Below are 24,391 nucleotides of genomic sequence, written 5' to 3'. Positions count from 1 at the left end.
ATTTTTGCCGCAAAGAAAAAAAAATTAGACATTTATCTTTAACATATTTTGAACATTGTGTATTTTTACTTTAAAATTAAAAAAATTAAGTATTTAAATGTAACAAGGTAAAACATTGGGTGCCGCAAATACATTTTTTTTTAAATATTAGTTTGTAAAGACTTAGTAAAACTATATAATTTCATATTTTTTTAATAACTTATTAAAATAAAAATAAGGAATTTACTCATTTGATACCCTATATTTTTGCAAAGTATCATTTTGGTACCATCTGTTTTTAATAATGCTCATATGGTACTTTGTATTTTAAAATTATACATATTTGATACCCTAGACTCAGATTTGATAGATAAAATTTTGTCAATATGATCAAACTGTCATCAGTTATATGTAATTAAGTAATTAAATTTAAATTTAGAACTTACATAATTTGACAGCAGTTTGATTATATTAGTAAAATTTTAATAATTAAATTTGAGTTTAGGGTACCAAACATATACGATTTTAAAATACAGAATACCATATAAGTATTATTGAAAACAGAAAGTACCAAAATGATACTTTGCAAAAACACATGGTACCAATAGTTACCATAAAAATATAAACTCAAACTCTTCTTGTACATACGTGTCATCTACTTACCTGTTTTACCTTATATAATTTATAAAAATGATTATTTCACTAACTACCACAATTATTATATTAACAAAAATAGAAAAAATTGACGAATCAAAATGAAATTGTAAAATTTTCTATAAAAAAAACAAATCACATTTTTCAAACTAGAAATAATTTATGATTTAAGGTTATCTTTCAACCCAAAATTGAAATTATACTATAAACATGGTCACATATTGTAATTTGCACCACAGGCAATAAAAACTTATAGTAAGACGACCAAAAAGAGAAAAGTTGACGTGGAGGAATGGCAGAGTAGGGAACACGATAAGAAAAATAAACTTGGCAACAGGGTAACATAGAAACCCACCGGCCAACATTTTCCAAGTGCACGGCGGTCGTACGTACTGCAAACTCAGTAAGTATTATTCGTATTATTTTTCTCTCACTTTCTCTCTCTAGTCGCTACATATAAATTTCTCTTCACTTTCTCTCTCTAACTCCTTCCCTATTAATCTGTCATCGTCTTCCAATATCTGACGCAATACGACTGGTCTCACATGACTCTCTGCAACCCACGTAGCCATTACAGACAAAATAAAAGCAAACCCTTCTCTCTTTCTCTCTCTTTACCCCTTCTGCAACTCTGTCACTCCATATTCAGTCCTGCCAGAAACCCCATTAACGTCCTAAAGCTCTGCTTTTTTTTCTTTTTACTTTTTACCCACCTCTCTCTCTCTCTCTCGTGGTACCTACTACTACTACCATAGTTGAACACCGTTCTCTATAATTTAATCTTTTCTGTTTCTGTACTTTCTTTTTTCTTATTCAATTTTGTTTTTTAAAAAGGCTTTTTAAGGGTTTAAATTTCTCCCCATTTTGTATACTGGCTCTCCCAACAATGGAAGCTTTCAGTTTGCTTAAATACTGGAGAGGTGGCGGTGGCACTGGGGGTGGTAGCGGCGGAGATGTTGCTGGGAACATCCGACCCACTTCTGCTGTCGCTACGATTGTAACGGCCGTCAGTAAAAACGCGGCTGAAACTGACGACGACGATGATGACGACGATGGACCCTTCTTTGACTTGGAGTTCGCGGTCAACGACGACGACGAAGCTGAAGTTGGAGACGAAGATGAAGAGAATACCCCAAACGGAGAAGAACCCAGTTCGGGAGAAAGCGGTAACAGCTTAGACGACAGTGATCTAGACGAAGAAGAAGAAGAGGAAGCCGAAGTCGTTGTCGAAGACGAAGACGAAGACGAGGAGTGTAATGGTGAAGAGGTTGACGAGAGAGAGTTTAACTTCACACTCTCTTCTGGCTCAAGCAATGATCGTACGGACACCAATCTGGCTCTCTCTCCTTCTGATGATTTGTTCTTTAAAGGTAAGCTGGTCCCCATCGAGTCTTCTTCCATCGTTTTCAGTCCCTCCGAGGCTAACTCGAAACCAGCCCAGTTCCCTGTTTCGTTGCTTAAATCCGCCACCAAGTTTCGAGTCTTCATGTTGGGGCTCAAAAAATCGAGATCAAATGCTGCTACTACTACTACTACTAATAATAATACTAATAACAATGGCGGAGAGAAGACAGAGCCTGTCAATGGATCTGTTTCTTCTGGTCCCAAACAACAGCCCAAAAAACAAGAAACTCAACAGAAGGACCCAGCCGAAAAACATCAATCCCAAAAGAATCAACAACAGGGGAAGTTCTTCACTGTTAAGCTAAAGGTCGAAGAAGTTCCTATTGTCTCTCTGTTCACCAGAGACAACAGCTCCAGAGTTTCGAACAAGTCTCAGAAACAGAGCTCCGAAAACGAAGCAACTGCAGCTACGGCTGCTGCTGCTGCTGCGGTATCCTCGGAGGAGAAACGTTTCGCTAAAGAAGTTGTGCAGAAGTATCTTAAAATGGTGAAGCCTCTTTACGTTCGAGTTTCGAGAAGGTATGGTGAGAAGTTAAAGTTTTCTGGCCAGCTTAGCCTGAATGGTTCGGTGGCCAAAGCAGCCACTTCGCCGCCTGCGTCGACGGTGGCTCAAAAGCCGAACCCGACGGAGGCTCAGGCTTCGACTCAGGCTTCAGCTCCGGTTCATGCGGCGTCTAACAACTCTGCTGTTGAGAAGAGTCAAACGGTGGAGCCGGAAGCTCCAGAAGCTCCGGCTAACAACGCTAACAAGTCTCTGAAACAGGTAAACTTGCCAGCCGGGCTTAGGGTGGTCTGTAAGCATTTGGGTAAAAGCCGTTCGGCTTCATCGACGGCCGCCGTTGCTCCGACGGGTACGGCGGCGTCCAAACGACGAGATGATTCGCTTCTTCAACAGCAAGATGGTATCCAAAGCGCTATACTCCATTGCAAGAGATCATTCAATGCTGCTAGAGGTAATAATAATCACTGTTTAATAATATTATTGTACAATTATTTTACAACTGTTAGCTAAAAATCAGAATTTGGAAATCCGGGATTTGTTTTTTAGCGAAATTTTTTCCTTTCAATTATGTAGATTCAGAGTCAAATCTTCTATCACGGTGTGCGAGCGATCCCTCGAATGAAAAATCTTTGGACTTGTCAAGAAAGCCATCTGATTTAGCCAAAAGTAGTGGTGATCAACGGTCGTGATTCATCATCATCATCAGTATCAATCTTAATAGCCAATCTTTTGGGAAAGTGGCGGGAGTTTTGGACTAGATAATAACAAAGCTCAATGTTCTTGTTGGTCAAGCTTAGTTTTTTTTTTTCTCAGTGAAAACTCATCCTCAAAAGTGAAAAAGTACAGAGGAAAATGAGTTCAATCTTCAATGAGTTCATATATATATATATATATCAGTTCTCGTATGTTGGTATCTTCTTCTTCTGTAAATGTTTTATGAAAATGCAGAGATAAATCTTTTAAAAGGGGGGGTTTGTGATGATAAGTCATGAGTAGGAATGAACCTTCACTCTCTGCCATTGTAAAGCTCGACTTTCCCTGAAAGTGAGAGAAAAAAAAAATCAGATCTTTGTACCTATCTATTCCTTTGTAATCAGAGTTTAGTATTAGTAGAGAAGAGAACCCCCTTTCAATTGAAATTACCAAAATACCAGTGTAACGTTTATTAAATTTTCTATCTTTTACCATTATATATTGTAATTTTTGCATGGAACAGTTCAAGTGTCACATTGTTTATTTGTAACGTTCACAAATGTCACATTAGAGATTTCCTCTTCATTAAACATTAAAAGTCGAGTTTTTCTTAAGTTAATCACCCTTGTCAAGTGGGATTAAAATTAATTAATTTATTGATTGGATTAGTTGAATTAATTGTTCATGGATCTCCGAGTCGGACAGGGCTTTAATTATAATAAATCTTGTCTTTATTTTGGTCAGAGATAGTGGGAAAAGTTAAGAGACCTAAATAGTGAAAAAAGGTTTTTTCTTTTTGTTAAAGGAGAGAGAGAAAGAGAGAAGACAATGTTAAAGACCAAAAGAATGGACTGATTAGAGAAGAGTGGAATATTTGCACGCCTAAAAACCAAAGAAAACACATAAAAAAGATAGTAAACAGTGCCAAATTTACTATCTTTTTTTTTTAATAATCTCTCTCTCTCTCTCTCTTCTGATTCAGGGGTTTTTTATTTATTTATTTATGGGTCTAAATCAGAATCAGTGGGAAGGATTGAAAGTCGTGAAAGTTTAGGGTTTGGGTTGATGTTGATGTACAATTTTTTAAGTGTACAAAAATTTGGGTTGAGAAGAGAAGAGAAGTGAAGAGAAGAGAAGAGAGGAGATTTAGTTTGTCTCCTTGTGCTACTGATTGGTCCTACAAAGCCGATGCTCTATTCTTCCACTGCTGCCTGCCCTAATGCCCTCCCTTCTTGTCGTTTTTTGGTCAATTATCACAAAGTTTTTCCAACTCTTCTCTTCTCTTCAAACTATTTATTCATTAAGTTGTTATTATACTTAGAAAATTGCTAAGAGCACCAAAGGTGACCAACATCACAGATGATGCAATACAATATTAGATTCTACTTATTTTAATTTAATAAGTATTATAAAATATCGCTAACCAATCATGATGTGTTATCTCATGTGTTGTTGGGCAACTTAAGGTGCTAAATAACAACACTCTAATACTTAATTATCTAAGTTTATTTTTTAACAAAAAAAAATTCTAAGATCAATTTTTAGTTGTACTGTAAGTGTGACAGTCAGAATTCTGTGATCCGTAAGGGGAAAGACCGGGTAAAGCTATGCAATTCCACATCGCCTGGGGAAGGTCAAGTGTGATGATTCTAAGAGTGTGCAATTATGGAACTACACCGTTGAAGATGGCTTAAATGGATTGATGAGTGTTACCTATATCAACAAGATGCATCTTCTTTTCGACAGCCCATCACTTGGGAACTCCAAAGTTAAGCGTGCTTGACCTCAAGATGGGTGACCTCCTGAGAAGTTTTCTCAGGAAACGTGCGAGTGAGGACAAAACACACTGGAAAGACTTGTGTTGGTTTGTAAGACATAGTGATGTGGGGCGTTACAATAAGTATCTGCGGTTAGCTTTGTTGTTAGATCCTAACGTAACAAATTAGTTTAAAGAGATATTAGCGTCAAAATACATAAGCTATGTTAAAAGTTGCATGTAAGTACCCAAGCTTTAAACATGCAACTTTTAACACAGTTTAGGTGTTTTCGCTGCAAATATTTCTTTAAATTAATCTGTCATGTTAACACGTCTAACGACAAGTACATATGGTGTAACTAAAAATTAATCTTAGGTATTTTTGCTATCAAAAGATAAACTCAGTTACTTAAGTGCAACTTAAATATATTTACAACCAATATCTCAAATAATTTTGTCTCGAATATATATATATATATATATATGTATATGGTGGTTGTTACTTTGTTTTAATGCCTCAACGTATTGAGTTATATAAATCCTTTCACGTACCCAACCCTAATATGTTTAATGCTTCTTCATTTATTGTGTTTGGATACTTATTTATGAGAACTCTTATGTTTGATATACCCTTCTTCAATGATTCAACGCATTCTAACACTCACTCGTGGTCAATTAAATACTTTATTGGTATATCAAATTAACTTGCAATTGTAGATTTGTCACGAATTTAATGAGGGAAGATTATTAAGGCAGAAGGATGCATATAAATGTGATAGATAGATATGTATAATAAATGTGATAGAAAAATATGAATCACGTGTTGGGATTATTCAAAGGACTTGATACAATTATCATGGAGTTCTCTAATTATCTTTTGGTGAAAGATTTCATCTTAGTACTATGATAATAGGTTAAATCTTGAAATACTTATTGTTTTCTTGGTCTTTTGGTCTCGTAAGATTTTCAGGAGAAACACAGAAGATAAATACAGTGTTTGGTAATTGCGTTTCTAGATAAAGAGTATTGGGTTTAGTAAAAGTAAGAATTTAAATTTCAAGTTTTAACTTGGACAATAAATATAGTGGTTGTGTTCCTTCCTTATATGGGAAAATGGGGAGTATCCTTAACGATTATTGGATTTGTTTGAGAATTGAGGGTGATTTAGGACTATTAGATCCAGTCATATCTTGTTGCATTCGCAAATAAAAAAATTAAAAATGGTTAGTAAAAAACACCTTACTAATGATGATCGTAAACTAGATGATTGTGTCATTAGTCGCATCGATTGGAAAAAAAATGAGAATATCACTAAAAATTGACTATATTATGCCATATACTACATTTGTCACTCTCATGTAACCAACTTAGTAAAAAATACGAGACTCAGTCACTTTTAGGCCAACTTAACAATTCTGACTTATAATGCCAGGGGTAATTACATCCGATGGATAACCAATGCAATGATTTTTTCGGATTGGTTTTTAACCAACATTGAAGACCCTATATCTAGTAATGCAAGTTCAACAACTATCGATCTATGGTTTGATTCTCGAGGTCTGGACAATCTTGGGCTAATTGTTAGAGCGAGAAAAAGGGAAGTGGCTAGGGGTGCACATTTTCCTGAATCAAGATCTCTTGTCAAATTAGTATGTCTTATATTGTGTCTAATCAATGTAATTGTGACGCTTCATATTTAATATTTCATTTATAAAAAAATTGCTACTGATGTTTCACAACAAGTTAGGTTTTAATATGAAGTGTCACAATTACATTGGTTAGACACAATATGAGACACACTAATTTGACAGAGGATCTTGATTCCATTTTCCCAGGGAGACGGAGCCGATAGGATTCGCTCCTAATAGGGTGAAGAATCCCCATCTAAATGGAGAACAAGAATAATTTTTTGTACTCGAATCATAAATGGGGTGGGAGCAGAGATGATACCCCCGACCCCAATAAGGTCTCGTTTAAATTATTATTTATTTATTTTATGAATTTTATATCTTTCTTTTTGTTTTATTGCAGTATATTAGTAACTTTTATGTATTTTAAATTTTATTTAAGATAATATTTAATATTTTAAATCATAACTATCATGTAATATTTTAAAATTTATATTATTCATTATTTTTATTTTAAAGAAATAGGTTCATGTAGGAATTTTTCGCCCAATCCCCTCCCCCATGGGAAATAAATAGGGACAAAGAATAAAATTATAAATTGGGAAGAAATGGAAGAGCACTAACACTAACGTTATGTTTAGTAGAGAGGAGAGGAATGTGGATAGAGAAGGGTGGAGGGAGAAATGGAGGGTGTAATATCTCAAATTCCTTAGTGCAGTTTAATGCTTGGATTAGGGGGGTAGGAGGGCCATAATTGATTTATTATGCAATTACGTGATTAAATGCATGATTATGTGGAATGTATGATGATAATAGCATGCATGTGGGTCCAATCCTCATTAGAAGGGTATTTTCGTAATTTTGATATGTTAAGAGCATATCTGTATATTTATGTGCATGTGTTGTGATTTATGGATGAGACCACATTATTATGTGGATATGTTCGAGCTATTCGGCATGAGAATATCCTAGAACGCAAGTTAGCGGTTTGGTCATAACGGAGTTTAATTTCCAAGCTCGGGGTAAGTTGGGGGTAATTTGATGCTTAGTACATTACCGAGAATGAACGGGTAATGGGTTATGATTTAATTATTATTTGAGAATATTGGGGGATAACAGGAATAGGAGGACGTTAATTATGATTAGCGAGATAAGTGGGAAATGAATGTTTTGCCTTTGGGTGGTTGTAAAAGAATTAATAGACCCTAGGGACATTTTGGTCTTTTGACCATGGGATAGACTTAGATGGCTGGTTGTAGACGGTTTAGGCAGCCAAAACAGAGTAGCTCTCTTCCTCTTCCACGATCATTTCTTCTTCTTCTTCTTGGTTAGAATTTTGAAGCAAGATTGAGGATTCAAGCTAGGAAATTAAAGCTTGAGGGTTTAGGCTAGTGATCAACCATTGAAGGGGATTCAAACCTGTGTTTAAGGTAAGATTCCAGCCATAGTTTTTGGTTTTTCTCAATTTTAAGGTTAGTTCTTTATCTTGAGGTTTTGGTCATGGATGTGGATATGTGTTGTTGTTTTGGGTGGTTTAAAGCTTGAGTTTTGCTGTTTAAATGTTAGTTATGTTGTGGTGATGATTGGTATTGATTTTGAGATTGAGTCGATGAAGGTTTGGGCTGGTTTGAATTGAGAAATGGGCAAGGGAGCTAGGTTCGCTCGGTCAAGTCGCGACCGAGTTCATGTAAGTCGCGACTTGGACCCAAGCCAGAGCCTCCCTTGTGCTCTGTTAAGCAGGCGCGCCGCGACCCACTAGGCCAAGTCGCGGCCCGCCCTTGGTACCCCAGACGGATGCTCTCTGTCTTGGGGGCATGTCACGACCCACTAGGTTAAGTCGCGGCCCGCCCCTTCCTTCTGTGCCAGGAGCGGTTTTTCATAGGGTTTAAGTGTGGGTTTTCATTTCCTAAGGCTCGGGATAGAATCTACTAACCGTTTTAGTACGATTCGAACCCCCGGGAGCGGTGTTTAGACCATTAACCTTTTATTACTTATTTCTATTGATGGGATTTCATATTTGGTTACGAATAGGTGACCGCTAAGGGACTTAAGGACCGATCGTTCTCAAATGTCGTTCTTTTATTATTTCACGCTCGAACTAGAAGTAAGAAAACTACACCCAGTATGTGACATGCATGGTTATTGATGAGGCATGTTGAGTGCTCTATATATGGACATTGTTTGCATAGTAAATGCATAAATACTTTGCTTATCTGTGTATGACAATGACTTATTAGTCAGGGAACGACAATGGTGTTTAGTATTGATCATGAAGCTGTGATTTATCAGTCAAGTTCAGCAGTGATACTGAGCACTGGTCGTATGATATTGGCTTAAGAGTCAAGAACGACATTAATGTGTTTAACACAGGCTGAAATGATTAGATCTAATCAACATGAGCATGAAATGCTTGACCGACCCCAAGGCCAAAGAAAACTAAAATCGCTTGTCTAGTCTAAAGGCTAGTTACTTAAAGTCAGGGCCAAAAGGCTCAGGTGACTGAAATGTCACATGGCTTAGGGTGCAGAGCCCCAGAGATAGACTTAATAGTCATCTATTCAGGGAGCGGATCCCCAGAGAATGACTTAATATTCATCCATTCAGGGAGCAGATCCCCAGAGATAGACTTATAATAAGTCATCTATCTGATTAGGGTGCGGAGCCCCAAAGTGTGACTCACTATCTGATTAGGGCTGCAAGCCCCATAATGATTACCAGAATCATTTATTGATATTACATACATGCAGTAATAAGTTTTCTTGCTGAGCCTTGGCTCACAGGTGTTATGTGGTGCAGGTAAAGGGAAATAAAAGCTCACCCAGCCTTGAGTAGAGAGCATAGGTTGCGATGTGTACATATACAGCCGCTTGACCACCACGGCCAAGGTGTTTCTCAGAGGAACTAGGGGTTAGCCTTATTTTTGCCGCTTAGATCGGCGGGTTGTAATTTTTACACTGTAATGACCATTTTGGATTGTAAATAACTTTGTAAACACTTTTATGGGCCCATGTACAGTTTAATATTTTAAATAAAATATATCCATTTTTTTAATCAAAATTTTCACCCTGGTCTATTAATAATACCTAGATGCACGTTTATAACCAAATAACTCGTTTAACGAGTTAAGCAGTGTTTAAAGTCCACAGTAACGGTCTTGGAGTAGCCAGGGTGTTACAGAGGGTGTGTTTGGCTGGACTTTTATTTTAGCTTTTAGCTTCTCTTGAAGTTATTCCTTGATAAGCCTCTCAAAAGTACTTTTTAGAGCTAAAAGTCAAATCATATTAGAAACCCAATCAACTGCAGAAGTGCTTTTAGAGCTTCAAAAGCTCAAAAGTGGCTTCCAAAAGCCCAGCCAACCAGCCCCGGAATCATTTGTTTGGTGAGAGAGAGAAGACATGGAGGGAGAAGGTCTCCCTCCTTCCAAGCTAATAAAATTCAATCCTTCCAAAAATAGAGGAATCTAAAAAAAAAAAGTAGAAGTGTCATTTTTATGTTTTAAAAAATTAATACTTATTTTTGTTAAAAATGATAGCATAGCAATTTTAACAATTATTCTTTTCTCCATCTTTCTAACTTCTTCTCTAATACCAAACAATATAAAAGACAGCTATTGTCATTTCCCCCCATAATTCTCTTACCAAACATATTTCCTTCCATCATACTCTCTATCTCTCACCAAAAATAGCGACAAGAGATACCCTGACGTGAAGTCTAGCTATAGCGATGGTTCATTTATTTATTTTTGTATTTTGACCCCCTAATTAAATTTTTCCATCCACACCTGTCTAGAAATGCAGCAATTCTTAAACTTATCTCATAATAATTATTTTTATCCAAATAACAAATGGAAAATGAATTCAAGTATTTTTTTTTAAATTTTCAAAACATGTTTCTCGCTTTAGATTATTATGATTATATAAAGGGGTTTTTTTTAGGGCAATCTATATTATTTTTACATCTGTTATATATATATATACATTTTCGTTAAATTCAGTTTTTATTATTAGGTTGGGTGTGAAATATATATTTATATATATATATATGATAATTTTTTTTTACAGGGCTTCACTTTAAGTCTTACAGATATGACTCTCAGTATTTACAACTTGTGAACAGTTTTCGACGCGATTTTTTTTATGACCGTGTATATTGTAGCTATTTAGAGCATCCTGCAAATTTTCAGAAAATTCCGAATAGTTTACTGTACCGAAAACTAGGTTCAAACATGTTGTTGCACGCGTGACTAATTTTTTTTATGTGCGTGGAAAACAACATGTTTGAACCTAGTTTTCGGTATTGTAAACTATTTGGAATTTTCTGAAAATTTGTAGGATGCTCTAAATAGCTACAATATACATGGTCATAAAAAAAAGTCGCGCCGAAAACTATTCACGGGTTGAGAAACACTGAAAGCCCTACCGGTAGGGCTTAAAGTGAAGCCCCTATAGAAGAATTGTCCTATATATATATATATATATGAAAATTTTATGGTAGGGGTTTCAAAAACCGCATTATTGGTTGAGTTCTTTTGTGTTTTCATCCCGTAAATAGTTTTTGGCGCGGTTTTTTTATGACCGAGTATATTGTAGTTATTTAGAGCATCCTGCAAATTTTCAGAAAATTCTAAATAATTTACACTACCGAAAATTAGTTTAAAAATAGATTATTAAATGCGTGATTAATTTTTGTATGCGCGTGAAAAATAATATATTTGAATATAGTTTTCGGCACTGTAAATTATTCAGAATTTTCTGAAAATTTGCAGAATACTCTAAATAACTACAATATACACGATCATAAAAGAAATCTCGACAAAAATTATTCACGGAGCGGAAATATAATTTGAAGCCCCTACATAAAATCCTCCTATATATATAAGACAATTATTCTATAGGGGCTTCACTTTAAACTCTACCGGTAGGACTTTTAGTGTTTCTCGACCCGCGAATAGTTTTCGGCGCGAATTTTTTTTTATGACCGTGTATATTGTAGCTATTTAGAGCATCCTACAAATTTTCAGAAAATTCCGAATAGTTTACAGTACCGAAAACTAGGTCCAAACATGTTGTTTTCCACGCGCATAAAAAAAATTAGTCACGCGTGCAACATGTTTGAACCTAGTTTTCAGTACTGTAAACTATTCCGAATTTTCTAAAATTCTGTAGGATGCTCCAAATAGCTACAATATACACGGTCATAAAAAAAATTGCGCCGAAAACTATTCACGGGTTGAGAATACTGAGAGCCCTACCGATAGGGCTTAAAATTGAGCCCCTATAGAAAAATTCCCGTATATATATTCGGAAGAGAGAGAGAGAAAGAATAGTTTTGAATGTGTGTGAATGGGTTCGGACTTGTGAGGGAAAGAGAGAGAGAGAATAGTTTTGAAAGATTGACCAAATATTTGGAAAGATCACAGTCCTTCATTTGATCAAAGAGTGCAAAAAAAACAGTCTCCACCGGTGGAGACGTTTTTACCGTCTCAGCCTAAGAAATTGCCTATATATATATATATATATACCTAATAAGTTAAATTTTAGCAATAATGTTATATATAAAAATAAAGATAAAAATGACGTCATTAATGGGAGCAGTGACTAACTAGAGTAGAGATATTCTTCTTCTCTTATTTGCATGTGAATCAGTAGAGTTTGTAGTTTGTAATAACACTCTTTATAACTCTTATAATGTCAACTACCACCTGTCCACCCTCTTGCCATGCATGCCTCTCACGTCTTTATTTTCTTTACTATTTATTATTATCATTACTACTGTTATAGCACATGGCAGTGAGTTACGATTAGGACTCTGTTTTTGGTCCATTGATATTATATTTTGAAGTACTCTTTGTTTGACCTGAAATACTCTCTCTCTCTCTTTCTCTTTCTATATATATATATACACGTATATATATATATTATATGTTTTGGTGTGAACGAATTTGACCTATTATATTTGTACTCATTCGGGTCAGAAAGGCATGTGATATTGTTCTGTCTAACTGTCTATATACACCATTGAAGATATATAATACAAAAACCCTAATAAATTAAAAGAAAAAACTAGACAACGTGTGAGTGAAAGGTCACTTATTGAATAGATTAAATTTATTAGTAGGAAAAAGATTCTATAAACCACCCATGTATACACCAAAAATTTGGACATATTTTAATAAAATCCAAAATGTGAGATCTCTTTGAGAAAAATGTAATGGGAAGTGTTAAGAATGATAAATGTATTCACTACTTTTGGGTATCTTATACCATAAATTTGAGGTCAATCTTACTGAGTCAAACATATATATATATATATATATATCCTTACAAAGTTGAATGTATATCTACATATTTTTTTTATAAAATTTGATCATTTTGATGGAGCTATCTTTGTAAAAGAAAGGTATTCATGTTTTGGATTTGGTTTATAATAATTTATTGAAATGAACCAATGATGGCTTCTCTGATTTCATTTAGGGACAGAATACCTATCAAAAAGCCTGTATGTTTGGAGAAATTAAAGATATAGTTTTCTATAAGAGAAAGTGGGCATTGTTCATGTACCTTAAGATTTAAGATTATCAGGTATTAATTATTATGATGCAATTTGGACTGACCTAATAATTAATATCATTAGTTCCTTATCCTTTGTTTGGATCTTTTTATAAAAGAAAACAAAATAAATTCTAAAAGATTTTATCTTATCATGTTTGATTCAAACATGAAAATTGAGAATTCTTTTTCTAAGAAAAATAAAACTTAAATGTAATATTATTTTATAAAATTTAGAATATTAAAAAAAAAAAATTAAAAAAATTCTTATAAGATTTTGGGAACATATTTTCCTTCATTTTTTCTTATAAAATTAATTATTTCTTGGTAAAATCTAATATATCCAAACAAAGTCTTAATAATCAAGGCTGACTTGAAATGTTGTGTATATGTATGTGAATAAAAGCTTGGAATGAAAATTAATGAAATTATTTCGAGTCCAGTCTAATCCTGTGAAAAAAAGTGAAATTATTAAATTATAGAGACTATTACTATAACAATCATGCATATGTTGAAGTGTATAATCCGGATAATCCTAGATGTTACAAGTGGTCCCAATGATCCAATTTCTTTTGACTAAAAATGATTAATATATTTATAGCATATTTCTCTTTTTTAGTAGCTTATATGAATATAATGATCAAGTCAATAAAGTTAATAATTATTGCCAAATGAAATCCCAAGCTAATAAAAAAAAATTCAACAGGTAGAAAACTAAAGCCCAAGGTTAATTTTTCAAAAACAATTAATGATATATGAGTCATATGATGCAACCTGACCTTAGTATAAATATATATTGAAAAAATGTTGATATTCACATTGTATATAATGGTATGAATTATAAGTTGTAAATCCTAATTTTGTATGTGACGGTGTACATTATAACTATAGGGAACCTCCACGTGTTTTTTTATTTTATTTTTATTAATTTAGGGTGCTGATTTTTTTGTTGTTGTTAAAATCGAAATCAAAATTTAAACCGTTTGTGTAACAAATCATTTGAATCCTGATTTCGGCATTGTAAATTATTCAGAATTTCAAAAAAATTTATAGGAGATCCCTTATAACTACAATGTACAATATCATTTAAAAAAATTGAGATTACAACTAATCCATGTACCGAAAACATAAAAAAAAAAATCATAGATAATAACTTTTTCAGGGTTATTACCATAAAAGTCCCCATATATAATTGGTGTATATGACTCTCTATATACATGTAGTATGTAACTATGTATTAATTACATAAAACTAAATTAAGAATTTTCTTGAAAAGGGTGTGTAGATTGAAACAAGAAGCTATAAATTTGACCTATATCAAGGTTAATTAAGGCAATGTTATTAGTGATTACTTTAATGGAATTATATGAATTACGATGCAGACTGAATTGGACTTTCTGTCTACACTAAAGTGATGCTGTTTTTGTTCTGTGTTTCCTCCTTAATACCATTATTAAGTGTAAAAAGGAAGAAAAAAAAGAAAAAGAAAATTAAAGTTGTCTCTTAAAAGAGAAATTTCAAAAGAAAATTTAAGTCACGGGTCATTGAGTTTTGTTGAGGAAGGAAGGCCCATTAAAATAGTGAAGAGCTGACTACAGTCTGAGCTTTTGCAGGCCTCACTATATGATATGAATTTATTTGTGCCTATTCTTCTGTTTGTACCCTTTCTTTTAATTTTTTCTTTTTGTCATTTTTTTTTCAAATATTCCTTTTCTTTTTCTTCCTTTAATTGAAAAAACTGTAAATGTTTGAAGAGTTTTTTTCTTCAATATTTATTAATTTAAGTTAGTTGCCCAGCTTTTTTTTTTCTAACAAGAATGTGCTAGCAGTGTAACTTGGACATTTTTGAGAAAAAAAAATTGAACACTGAAATAATTAATGTTGAATAGAATTTGAAAATTAGTCACGTTTATATGCTTGTAGTTTTAGAATTTCATATAAGTATTGTTGGGGCAAGATTTTGTGAAATAATGAACACTAGTTACATTTACATGCTAGAAGTTTTAGAAGTTTATGTATGTATGCATTGTTGGCGCAAGATTTTGTCTCAATATTACACAAGAGCAAGAGATAGAATTTAGGACATTGGTCTTTAATGAGCTTGAGGGTTAGATTTCTTCTTTCCGGTAGGTTCAAACTAGAGGTCGAGTTTTGTTAGAAAAAATATGTGGGTATATTCAATAATTTATAAGAGCATGAGTTACTCCACTCGTCACTAATTGGTTTTGAGATGGAATCTCATACTTCTTACCATGCATCCCATTCTACTTCTAAACCACTTTCCATATTCTAAGAAGTTTGTGCGTCTCTCTTTATGGATTTGTTTGCCAAATTGTGTAATATTTTGGGGGTTTAGTACTAGTGAGAAACCTACCAAATCGTGACCGATAAATGCTCTTAGGATTTACGATAATATTTTTAGCGAGAGTCTAAACCTCGAGCATCAATTTAGAGTAAATGAGGTGGTTGAGCTCAATTTTATAAGACAAGCCTAAATTTGCTCTCAAGTGTTAGATCGTTTAGACATTTTGAGGTCAAATTCAGGATGTTGATCAAGTTGAGAGTAAGTTATCTCGTCTGCAGATCAGCAAGGACTGTAGACTAAATTAAAGTTACATGCCTTACCAAGATAAGAGCCGATCATATATATAGCCCATCATACTTTGATGTATTAGGACGAAGGTGACATGACGCATCACCATGCTGAAGAGACCACCATGAGGTAACGCACAATCCGCAGAATCCTCGGGCACCAAAGATGGCAGCCGAGGCCAAAGTCCCATAGAACAAATAGGAACAAGGACAGGGCTGATCGATTTGGTTAGACCAGGGCTCAACTTGAGACCATAAGAACCTAATTAGACTAACAGTGAACATGGATTCATAAGAATATCACACATCCAACCCACTCGTTGATTGTGAAAGCCAAATTATATACAAACAAGTAGAAACAATACATATTTTTATTTATTCTAAAATAATAAAAATAAACAAAATGAAAGGCAGATCTTTAAATTCTTTTACATTGCAGCTGCAGCACTAAAGTAATAGTGTATAGTATAAATGTGAGTTGCACTTTACTAGGAAACCATGTTTTGTCGCTAAGAAATTTTTTCTGAAAAAGTCATAGTGTTCATATTAGAAAAATTTACTTTCTATAGTGAGGTGGGGACTGTTATTTACATGCATGATTGAGCAATCACAATCCTCCTCCATTGCAATGAGTCTCACAGTACCAAATTCCTAAACTCAATTAGAGCGTGATAATGAATAATCATACCCATTTCAAAAATGTAATTAAAGTAGTCAATATTTATCACCAACAATATCCCATAATTTCTGGTGATAAAAAAAAAAGTTATTATTCTCTTTTGGGCAATCCATATCAGTCTGTTTGAACCTTTTTAGTACAATCAACTGAGATCAAGCCACCTTACCAGAGTTTCTTTTTTCCTTTATGGTACTTCCTATAGCACAAATAATACCCATTTAAATTAAAATTAAAAAAATTAAAAAAAAATCACATTTAAATTTGGTGGCAATCTTAGACTTAGTCATCTCCCAAAGTTATGGCCAACATTTCGTCATATCTTCTTTGATTGAACTTTCGTGAAGAATTTTGTACTTGTTGAAAATCCACATAGATTAATTAGTGTTTTGAATTCATACATATCATAACATCATTTTAAGTATTTATAACACTTAATCAAGTCAAAGTCTATTAATGTCAGCATCTTTTCATAAATTATACAACAGTACTTTTCTAGCTTGTTATATAATCCAAACCCAGATGTACCATTTAAAAATATATATATAATACACAAAAATTATAGATCAAAATTAACAAATAATAATACTGTGTACAATAAACCATGTGTTATTTTTATTAAAATAAAGTTCTATAATCTAATTTTATAAAAGTATTTATTTTTATGTTGATTGCGATTTTAATATTGTCGTATATAATTTAAAAAGTATTTTGTTTTGTGATTGTTTAAGCCAAAAAAAAAAAAATAGTATTACTCTACTAAAAAAAGCAAACAATTTACAATATAATAACAAAATATGACAATTTCTCTTGGTCTATATTTCAAACTCTTAAACACAACACTTCCCTTTACCATTCTATGTTACAATATATGTATAAAAAAAAGAAGATTTTCTTTTTTCACTTTTAATTAGAGTGAGAATAAGCCACACTAAAACGTTGTCGTTTAGAGGATAACACGTCGTATACAATGTTGTCGTTGAATTGCGTTGCTTGAGAGGTTGTATGTCACGGTACAATTCAATCTAACGACAACTTCTTTCTTAACGATGTTCAGAATCTTAACTCTTCCAACGATTCTCGTGAAACTATTCATAGTCAACGATTTGTTAGCTTGATACTCGGCCAAAAATCCTGGCGCCGTTAAAAGCTTCGCCGGAGAAACATCGACCGTCAGATTCATCCTCATCGTCCGCCTCGCCCTGGCGATTCCCCCCAGATTCCTCCCCTCGCCGACCTCGGCGCCGCCGCAGTAGACGGCCGTCGTTGTGTTCCCGAACCGATACGACGCCACGTTTGGATTTTTCACCGACATATCGGCGATTAGCGTCAGATTCGACGATGCCGCTACGAGGGCGGTTATGTTCGCCAACTGACGCGGATCGCCGGTGACGGTGATCATCTTGACGATCGGACCTCTGACGTGGAATACGGTGAAGGCGAGAATTATAAACGTGACGGCGATCAACACGAGTATCGCCGTTACGCAGCCGCAGCACTTGACGTACGTTCTTCTCCGAGGAACCTTGAGCTGAATCGAGAGATTGTCATCTTCATCGCTGCGAAATCGATTGGTGGCTACTGGAGCTAAGGGCCTGACTTGGTCTTTTTCCGCCATTGACGAGAATTTTGGAAAAAGGTGAAGTGATTTTCGGTAATATATATAAGCTTAAGCAGGCATATGTATATACATATTTAAATAATCTTCGTTCTTGTTTGTTTGATAGCAAAGTGTTCGACAAAATGTGAAAAAGAAAGGTTGGCAGAGTATTTTTGAAAAAGAAGCAAGTCTAGTCTAGTCTACACTGTGAATTTGGCCCAAACGCGTTCGTTGGTTTAAATTTCACATCCTTGACTATTATTATTTATAATTATGATCATGTGCATAAAATTTTGATCATCAAGAATTATTTCTAGTTAAATTTTCGATTAAGACAGTAGTAATTTATTCCAATTCATAATCATTTTGTAAGATCTCAAGTTATGTTTTTATATCTTATTTTTTTGAACATTGTATAACAAATTCATTGTTACTAATAGATCAACTTATTTGTTATTGTTGTTAAAATAAAACTTAATGAAAAAATAAAGAGACAAGATTAACAAATTTTTTACATGGTCGGACTTATTCTGGATAAAGAATTTCAACCAAATTATTCTTGTAGTTGAAAATAATTAAATAGAAGCTTCTATTGTTGTTATTATTATTATTATTATTATATGAAGTGGTGGGATAACATGTTTTCCGATTCTAATAGGGTCAAAGTTTTTGGGCCTCGTGTGTTTATAGTTTACTAAGAATTTGATATTCGTAATAATAAATTGTAATGTACGTTTTTTCCAATTTAGGTAAATGAAATAATCTTCCAGAGTGATTCCCAGAACTTTACATCTTAAAGCCGATTAAAGTTTGAATGTGGAAATTTTCATGTGAGTTTACTCTGTTTTCAAAGGTTCACATCACATCAAGGAGAAGAATGCCCAGTTTGATTAGTATTGGCATTTTATCATTTTTATTCAATATCGAAGACATTAGGTGTTGAGCTTTGCTATGCATCACTTTCTATGGATTCATAAATAAGATCTTAAAATTTTACAAGTTTTTTTAAAACATATTAAAGAAATGAATAATTTAGTTAATAATCTGTTGAATTGGTTTCTTATTTCTTTAATGTTGATGCAAATTTGAAAGGGGCTTGGTGCAAAATGAGTGTGAAATTAAATAAATATCTATGTTTTAAATTTTTTTTTAGTAAAATAACTTAATTATATTTTCAATATTACATATTAGCAAATATGTCATTTAGCAAATTACTATTTTATTCGACATATTTTAATATTATGGTATATGTATATTAATTTTGTTTAATTAGTTTTTATTTTAAATTTATTTTGATTTTTTTTCGTTTTTTATAAGTTGTTGAATGATACACTTACCATAAAATATATATAATGAGTTCAAAAATAATATACCAACAAAACTTATAAAATTATTACTAAAAAATGTATATATTATGCTAACGAAATTATATACTACAATTAAAATGTATATATCATGATACAACATTATATACTACTAGCATTGTGTATAATAAAATAGAAACATAAAAAAAAATATACCATACCACAAAAGACATATCACTAGTTGGAAAATAATATATCAAAAACTCATAAAACTTAAAAAAACAACATAACTTCAAAATAAAAACTAATTAAACAAAACTAATATACATATACCACTATATTAAAGTCATACGCTCCTGAATAAATAAATAAAAGATAGAAAATAACAATTTAGATATTCAACAATGTAAAAAAGTCATTTATCTACAATTTTTAAAAGAAAGACATTAACTTATTGATGCCAATATTTTGGGTCATTTACTATAATTTCATCTGTTACCCATTTTTTGGTGCTAAAAATGTATGGTTGATTAGGAACAAATTCCTTTTTAAAGAGGAGGTCCTGGACCTGCCCTCCTTCATACACAAGACCAACTTAAGGTTTGCTGAATTTTCCAACACCACTAAACTTTAGTCTCAGCAGGGCTGACCCTGAACATTGAAAAGTTCAAGTAATTGGGGTCTTTGTAGAAAAAACAAAAAGCACTACTTGTACGAAATTTAGAACCTGGGGTTCTAAACATAGGTCTTGCGCGCCTATGCTTAGTGTCGGACCTATGCTTAGCGCGCTTGAGTATCAACAGGAGCAAGGAATGAGTTGTGCCGCTCCTCAATTTGCTTCAAATTTTCTGTTTCGGCAGGTGGAGAGCTTGGTTAGCTCTTTTGAGGAGATTGAGCTGGAATGTATTAGAATTTTGATCAGGAGTGACATAATTAAATATAGCTCACGCAAGTATCGCTATTAATATGTAAGAATAATTGTATACTTGTATGCATGATATGGTGTACATTATTTAATTGAAATTACAATAAGATGATCAAGTTAACTACCTCTATTTGAAACACATGGATGAAAAATCCACACTCAAACCAAAATAATTTTTCCGAGCTCATTAATGAAAGAGCAATGTGAGTGCATTATTGGGAGGCAAATGTACAAGAGTGTGGCTATCATGTGTTATAATATTGAGAAGAGGTGAATAGTGTGTATGCATGAGTAAGCACCATGCTCCCTCTTGTTTTTCTTTTGCATGTTATTGAGAGTTCCAAGATCATCATCTCTTACATAATCCAACACTCAATTAATATGCCTTAATATTTTATGACAGGTGAATCTTTGTGTTGAGTTATTGGTGAGTATTGTTGTAAAGGTTATTGTGCTCATCATCATATTTTAAATCTAACATGGTTGGCTTAGGATATGCATTTGTTGTGATGATGTAGCTCTGGTGGAGTACTTGAATGCCTTGAAATCCCTTCAGAATTAGAGACTTTCTAGCTCACTTGTTACTGTTTTAGACTTGACCAAGCTTTTTTGAATCTTGTCATTTTGTTTTCATCCCTAGATCTTGCAATGTTAGGGCTTGATCTTGCAATGTCAGTTATAATTCAATAATAGTCTTTTTCTTTACTTGACAAAAAGAAAATTCAATGGGGATGGACATAATTTTTCTCAGGTTTTAGTTACAATAACTATTTGATTACAAAACACTAATATTTTATTTTGGTTAAAAATATCTAATACAATAATTAATGGGGGTATAAACACTATTATTTCCAAACACTATCATTAAATTATTTATGATTATTGTAGCTTAATTAATCATAGTAACCACTTGTAATCAATTAGGTTTAACTCGTGTAAAAAAATATAATCATTAGGCTACAAAAATAAAGTAACCCTATTAGTTATTATAGTTAACGTTGTAATCAAACTTTAAGATATACAATATATTTTTTTTAAAAAAAGTGATGCAAGCCAATCGTAATTCATCATTATAAATATATTTTTTTAAACTGATAATTATAACTTTTTCTTAATCCCCAAAAAACTGACGATTATTGTATCTAATCGATTCTTGTTATCATTTTTTTTTCAAAACTAAGTGGGATTATTAGTAAAAGAAAATATAAAGATTTAAATGATAATGTTTTCGGTATTATCCACAAAATGACTCCTCTTATGTCCCCATGTTGGATGCAGGGTCAGGTATGTTCCTTCGCTAGAATTTGGGCTTTTTAAAATTTTTGGGCTGGGCCGATCTCTTGGTAGGCCCAACAAGTCCAAAGCGACCAAGTAAAAGAAGAAACAAAAGGAAGGTCTGTTATGCCCCGTTTGGTACAATTTTGTTTTTTAATTTTTTAAACACGAAAATAGAAATATTATTTAATTTATGTTTTTTTATTTTTAAAAAATAAAAATATGTTTGGTAACTATTTTTGTTTTTTGTTTTTTAAAAAAATAATAATAAAGGTGTTTGATAACTTTTATTTTTATTTTTTGTTTAAAGGTGTTGATTTGAAGAAGATAAGAAAATAAATGTAAGGAAAAAATGAAAACTGTTTAAAAAAAATTTGAAAGTGAAATTTTTTTATTTTCAAAATTTAATCAATTTTAAAATTTAAAATAATAATAAATAAAAATTGAGTTATCAAACACATTTTATGTTTAATTTTCAAATTTCTACTTAATTAAATAAAAAACTATATGATTTATTAACTGAATACAAATATTTAAATGAGTATCGTATGTTTTGTCTCATTACTTAATTAAATATGTGTTTTGATAAATTATTTTTTGGACCCTGTATTTTCTAAACTAGTTCAAATAGACCTCTAAATCCGATTTTGATAAAAGTTTTTAGAACTAAAATTACAAATAATTAATCAAACTAACAACTCAAAATAAAAATACAGTCATTCGGCCTAAAAACTGTGTTGTTATATTCAATTTTTTGTTCATCAAAATCAGGTACAGGGGTCTATTTGAACAATTTTACAAAACACAGAGTCCAAAAAATAATTTATCAAAACACAGAGTCCAAACAGATAATGAGTCAAAATACATTATCTAAAAAGTATAAATCCATACACATATTTAATATTATTATTATTGGTATTATATTGTTTAATATTCTATTTATGACCCATGACCAACATTCAACTACGAACACTTAATTAATTGGTTGTGAGTAGTGACTCTCATCATCATTAGCAACAAAAGTAATTTTATTTTAATTTAAAATTCACACTTCAATGCTGTACTGGTTTACAACTATTACTAAATTAATCCACCGGCCCAGATTTCATAATAAAAAAATAATCAACAAAAAAGAAATGTCTCTAAAGTACTCATTTCAAAATTCAAACACATAATACTTTTTTCCATATACCTAGGACAACCTAGGTGTATTTATAATTATAATTTATTTTCCAAATGCAAGCTGTTAATTTGAAATAATTCATTTTCTACATATCATAGAGCTGGAATGTCAAAAAAGTACATTAATTCATCATTAAGCCAAGCTGTTAATTAGTATGAAGCCAAGCAAATAATACAAAATATAACAAAAGTGTCTTTTTGGTTTTCTCAAAATAAATAAACAAATATTTATGTACACACTACATTCTCAAACAAATAAAATATTAATACAAAAAAAAAAAGAAAAAGAAAAACGACTCGTATTAACATCAAATTAATAATCAAAATAAACCCAAAACAAAAATTTTAAATATACAAAAAAAGAAACCTCGTAATCTTAATCATAATCTCAATCTTAATTAACATCTTAAATCCTTGATTCTCTTGGTTTTCAAAACCAGAGTCATAGAACACTTCATCTCACGCGTCTTCCTGTTATTGATAATCTTAATCAACTGAACTTTACCAGAGATTCTCGCATAGCTACTGATCTTGAAAACTCCATTGTTCAAATCACTCGTCATATTATTAGCTCCTTCAGGAAGCCTACTCGACCGAACATCCATCGTCACACTGAACCTACTCGTCCCTTTGGTTGCCGTCCGGCCCTTCGTGAACCGCCGCTCGCCGATTTTCTGACCGCCGTAGAGGATCCTCGCCGAGCTTGCGTCGAAACTGTAAGGTCCGAAGTTAGGATTCTTGATCGAGAGCTCCGCCACCAGAGTCGCGTTAACAGAAGGCCACGGCGAGGTTGCGTAGTGGAGGCTTTTAACGGTGACGGATCTGATTTTAACGTCGGGAGATTTTGGTCGGAGAACGATTAGGGAGAAAACGAGTAAAACTAAACCCAGAGCGACGATGGTGGCGAAGACGTAGATGAAGCACTTGTTGCTCCGCTCTTTTCGTATGGCTTTGAAAGCCGGGTTCTCTTCGTCGCTCCGGTGGTGGATTCGGTTGGGTGCCAACGGCCACGACTGGCTTTCTTCCGCCATTGCTGTTTGTTTGGGAAGCGAGAAAGAAAATGGAAAATCCGATGGGAAAATTTGGGAAAGTGTTTGGCTTTAACGGCTGCGTTAATGTGATCTGATCTGATCTGATTGAATAAAAGTGTAATAAAGGGGTTTATATATATAGTGGGGTTTTGGGGGTAACGTTGTGAGTGAGTGCTTGTGTCTAAAAACAACCGCGTTGAAATATTTGATTCGAAAATGGGACTCGTTAGGGTGAAAAAAAGTACAACTGGGATTGGTCTTGCCATGTGGGCGTGTCGGATTTCTGGTTTTGTACTTTTGGCAGCCACGTGGCTATTTATTTCTTAATAAACAGAAGCAAATAAAATAAAAAGACAAAAATAGGAAAATATCATCAATAGGAAAATATCATCAAATAATTATAAGAATGTTGATATTTGCTACTTTAAATTGAACTACACTACATGAGTTGATACTTTACTACATGAGTTGATACTTTATAGTTAGTTAGCAGTACTTTATAATACTTATTAAATTCAAATATGCTTATTAAATTCAAATATGTGGGATCTAATATTAAATTGTACCAATAAAAATATGTCACCTCCTTATATTGTTGAGCAACCGTATTACCCCTTAGTATTTCTCTAAAGGGTAATAATA

General features: G+C 33.0%; 3 protein-coding genes across 3 annotated transcripts; 1 reads left to right on the top strand and 2 right to left on the bottom strand.

Moving 5' to 3' along the window:
* Positions 1-1,107: 1,107 nt before the first annotated feature.
* On the top strand, positions 1,108-3,709 carry LOC133778522 (probable membrane-associated kinase regulator 2). The gene is made up of 2 exons (XM_062218481.1): positions 1,108-2,990; positions 3,113-3,709. Exons 1-2 carry the CDS (start codon positions 1,520-1,522, stop codon positions 3,226-3,228), a joined length of 1,587 nt encoding a protein of 528 aa, XP_062074465.1. The 5' UTR covers positions 1,108-1,519; the 3' UTR covers positions 3,229-3,709.
* Positions 3,710-17,228: 13,519 nt separating this feature from the next.
* Positions 17,229-18,159, bottom strand: LOC133778521 (uncharacterized). Its single transcript, XM_062218480.1, has one exon. The coding sequence runs from the start codon at positions 18,048-18,050 to the stop codon at positions 17,379-17,381; it is 672 nt and encodes a 223-aa protein (XP_062074464.1). The 5' UTR covers positions 18,051-18,159; the 3' UTR covers positions 17,229-17,378.
* Positions 18,160-22,844: 4,685 nt separating this feature from the next.
* Positions 22,845-23,857, bottom strand: LOC133778520 (late embryogenesis abundant protein At1g64065-like). The gene has a single exon (XM_062218479.1). It carries the CDS (start codon positions 23,747-23,749, stop codon positions 23,117-23,119), a length of 633 nt encoding a protein of 210 aa, XP_062074463.1. The 5' UTR covers positions 23,750-23,857; the 3' UTR covers positions 22,845-23,116.
* Between the last annotated feature and the right edge of the window lie 534 nt (positions 23,858-24,391).

The sequence above is a fragment of the Humulus lupulus genome, chromosome 5, assembly GCF_963169125.1.
Source record: "Humulus lupulus chromosome 5, drHumLupu1.1, whole genome shotgun sequence".
Taxonomy (NCBI): domain Eukaryota; kingdom Viridiplantae; phylum Streptophyta; class Magnoliopsida; order Rosales; family Cannabaceae; genus Humulus; species Humulus lupulus.
Note: the sequence above shows the minus strand (reverse complement) of the source record. Positions and strands in the feature narration are given on the sequence as shown.

Excerpts from the sequence above, each read along its gene's own strand:
- LOC133778522 (XM_062218481.1), top strand. The coding sequence starts at position 1,520 with ATGGAAGCTTTCAGTTTGCTTAAATACTGGAGAGGTGGCGGTGGCACT. Across the intron at positions 2,991-3,112 it reads ATCATTCAATGCTGCTAGAG|ATTCAGAGTCAAATCTTCTA; the intron begins GTAATAATAATC and ends TCAATTATGTAG.
- LOC133778521 (XM_062218480.1), bottom strand. The coding sequence starts at position 18,050 with ATGGCGGAAAAAGACCAAGTCAGGCCCTTAGCTCCAGTAGCCACCAAT.
- LOC133778520 (XM_062218479.1), bottom strand. The coding sequence starts at position 23,749 with ATGGCGGAAGAAAGCCAGTCGTGGCCGTTGGCACCCAACCGAATCCAC.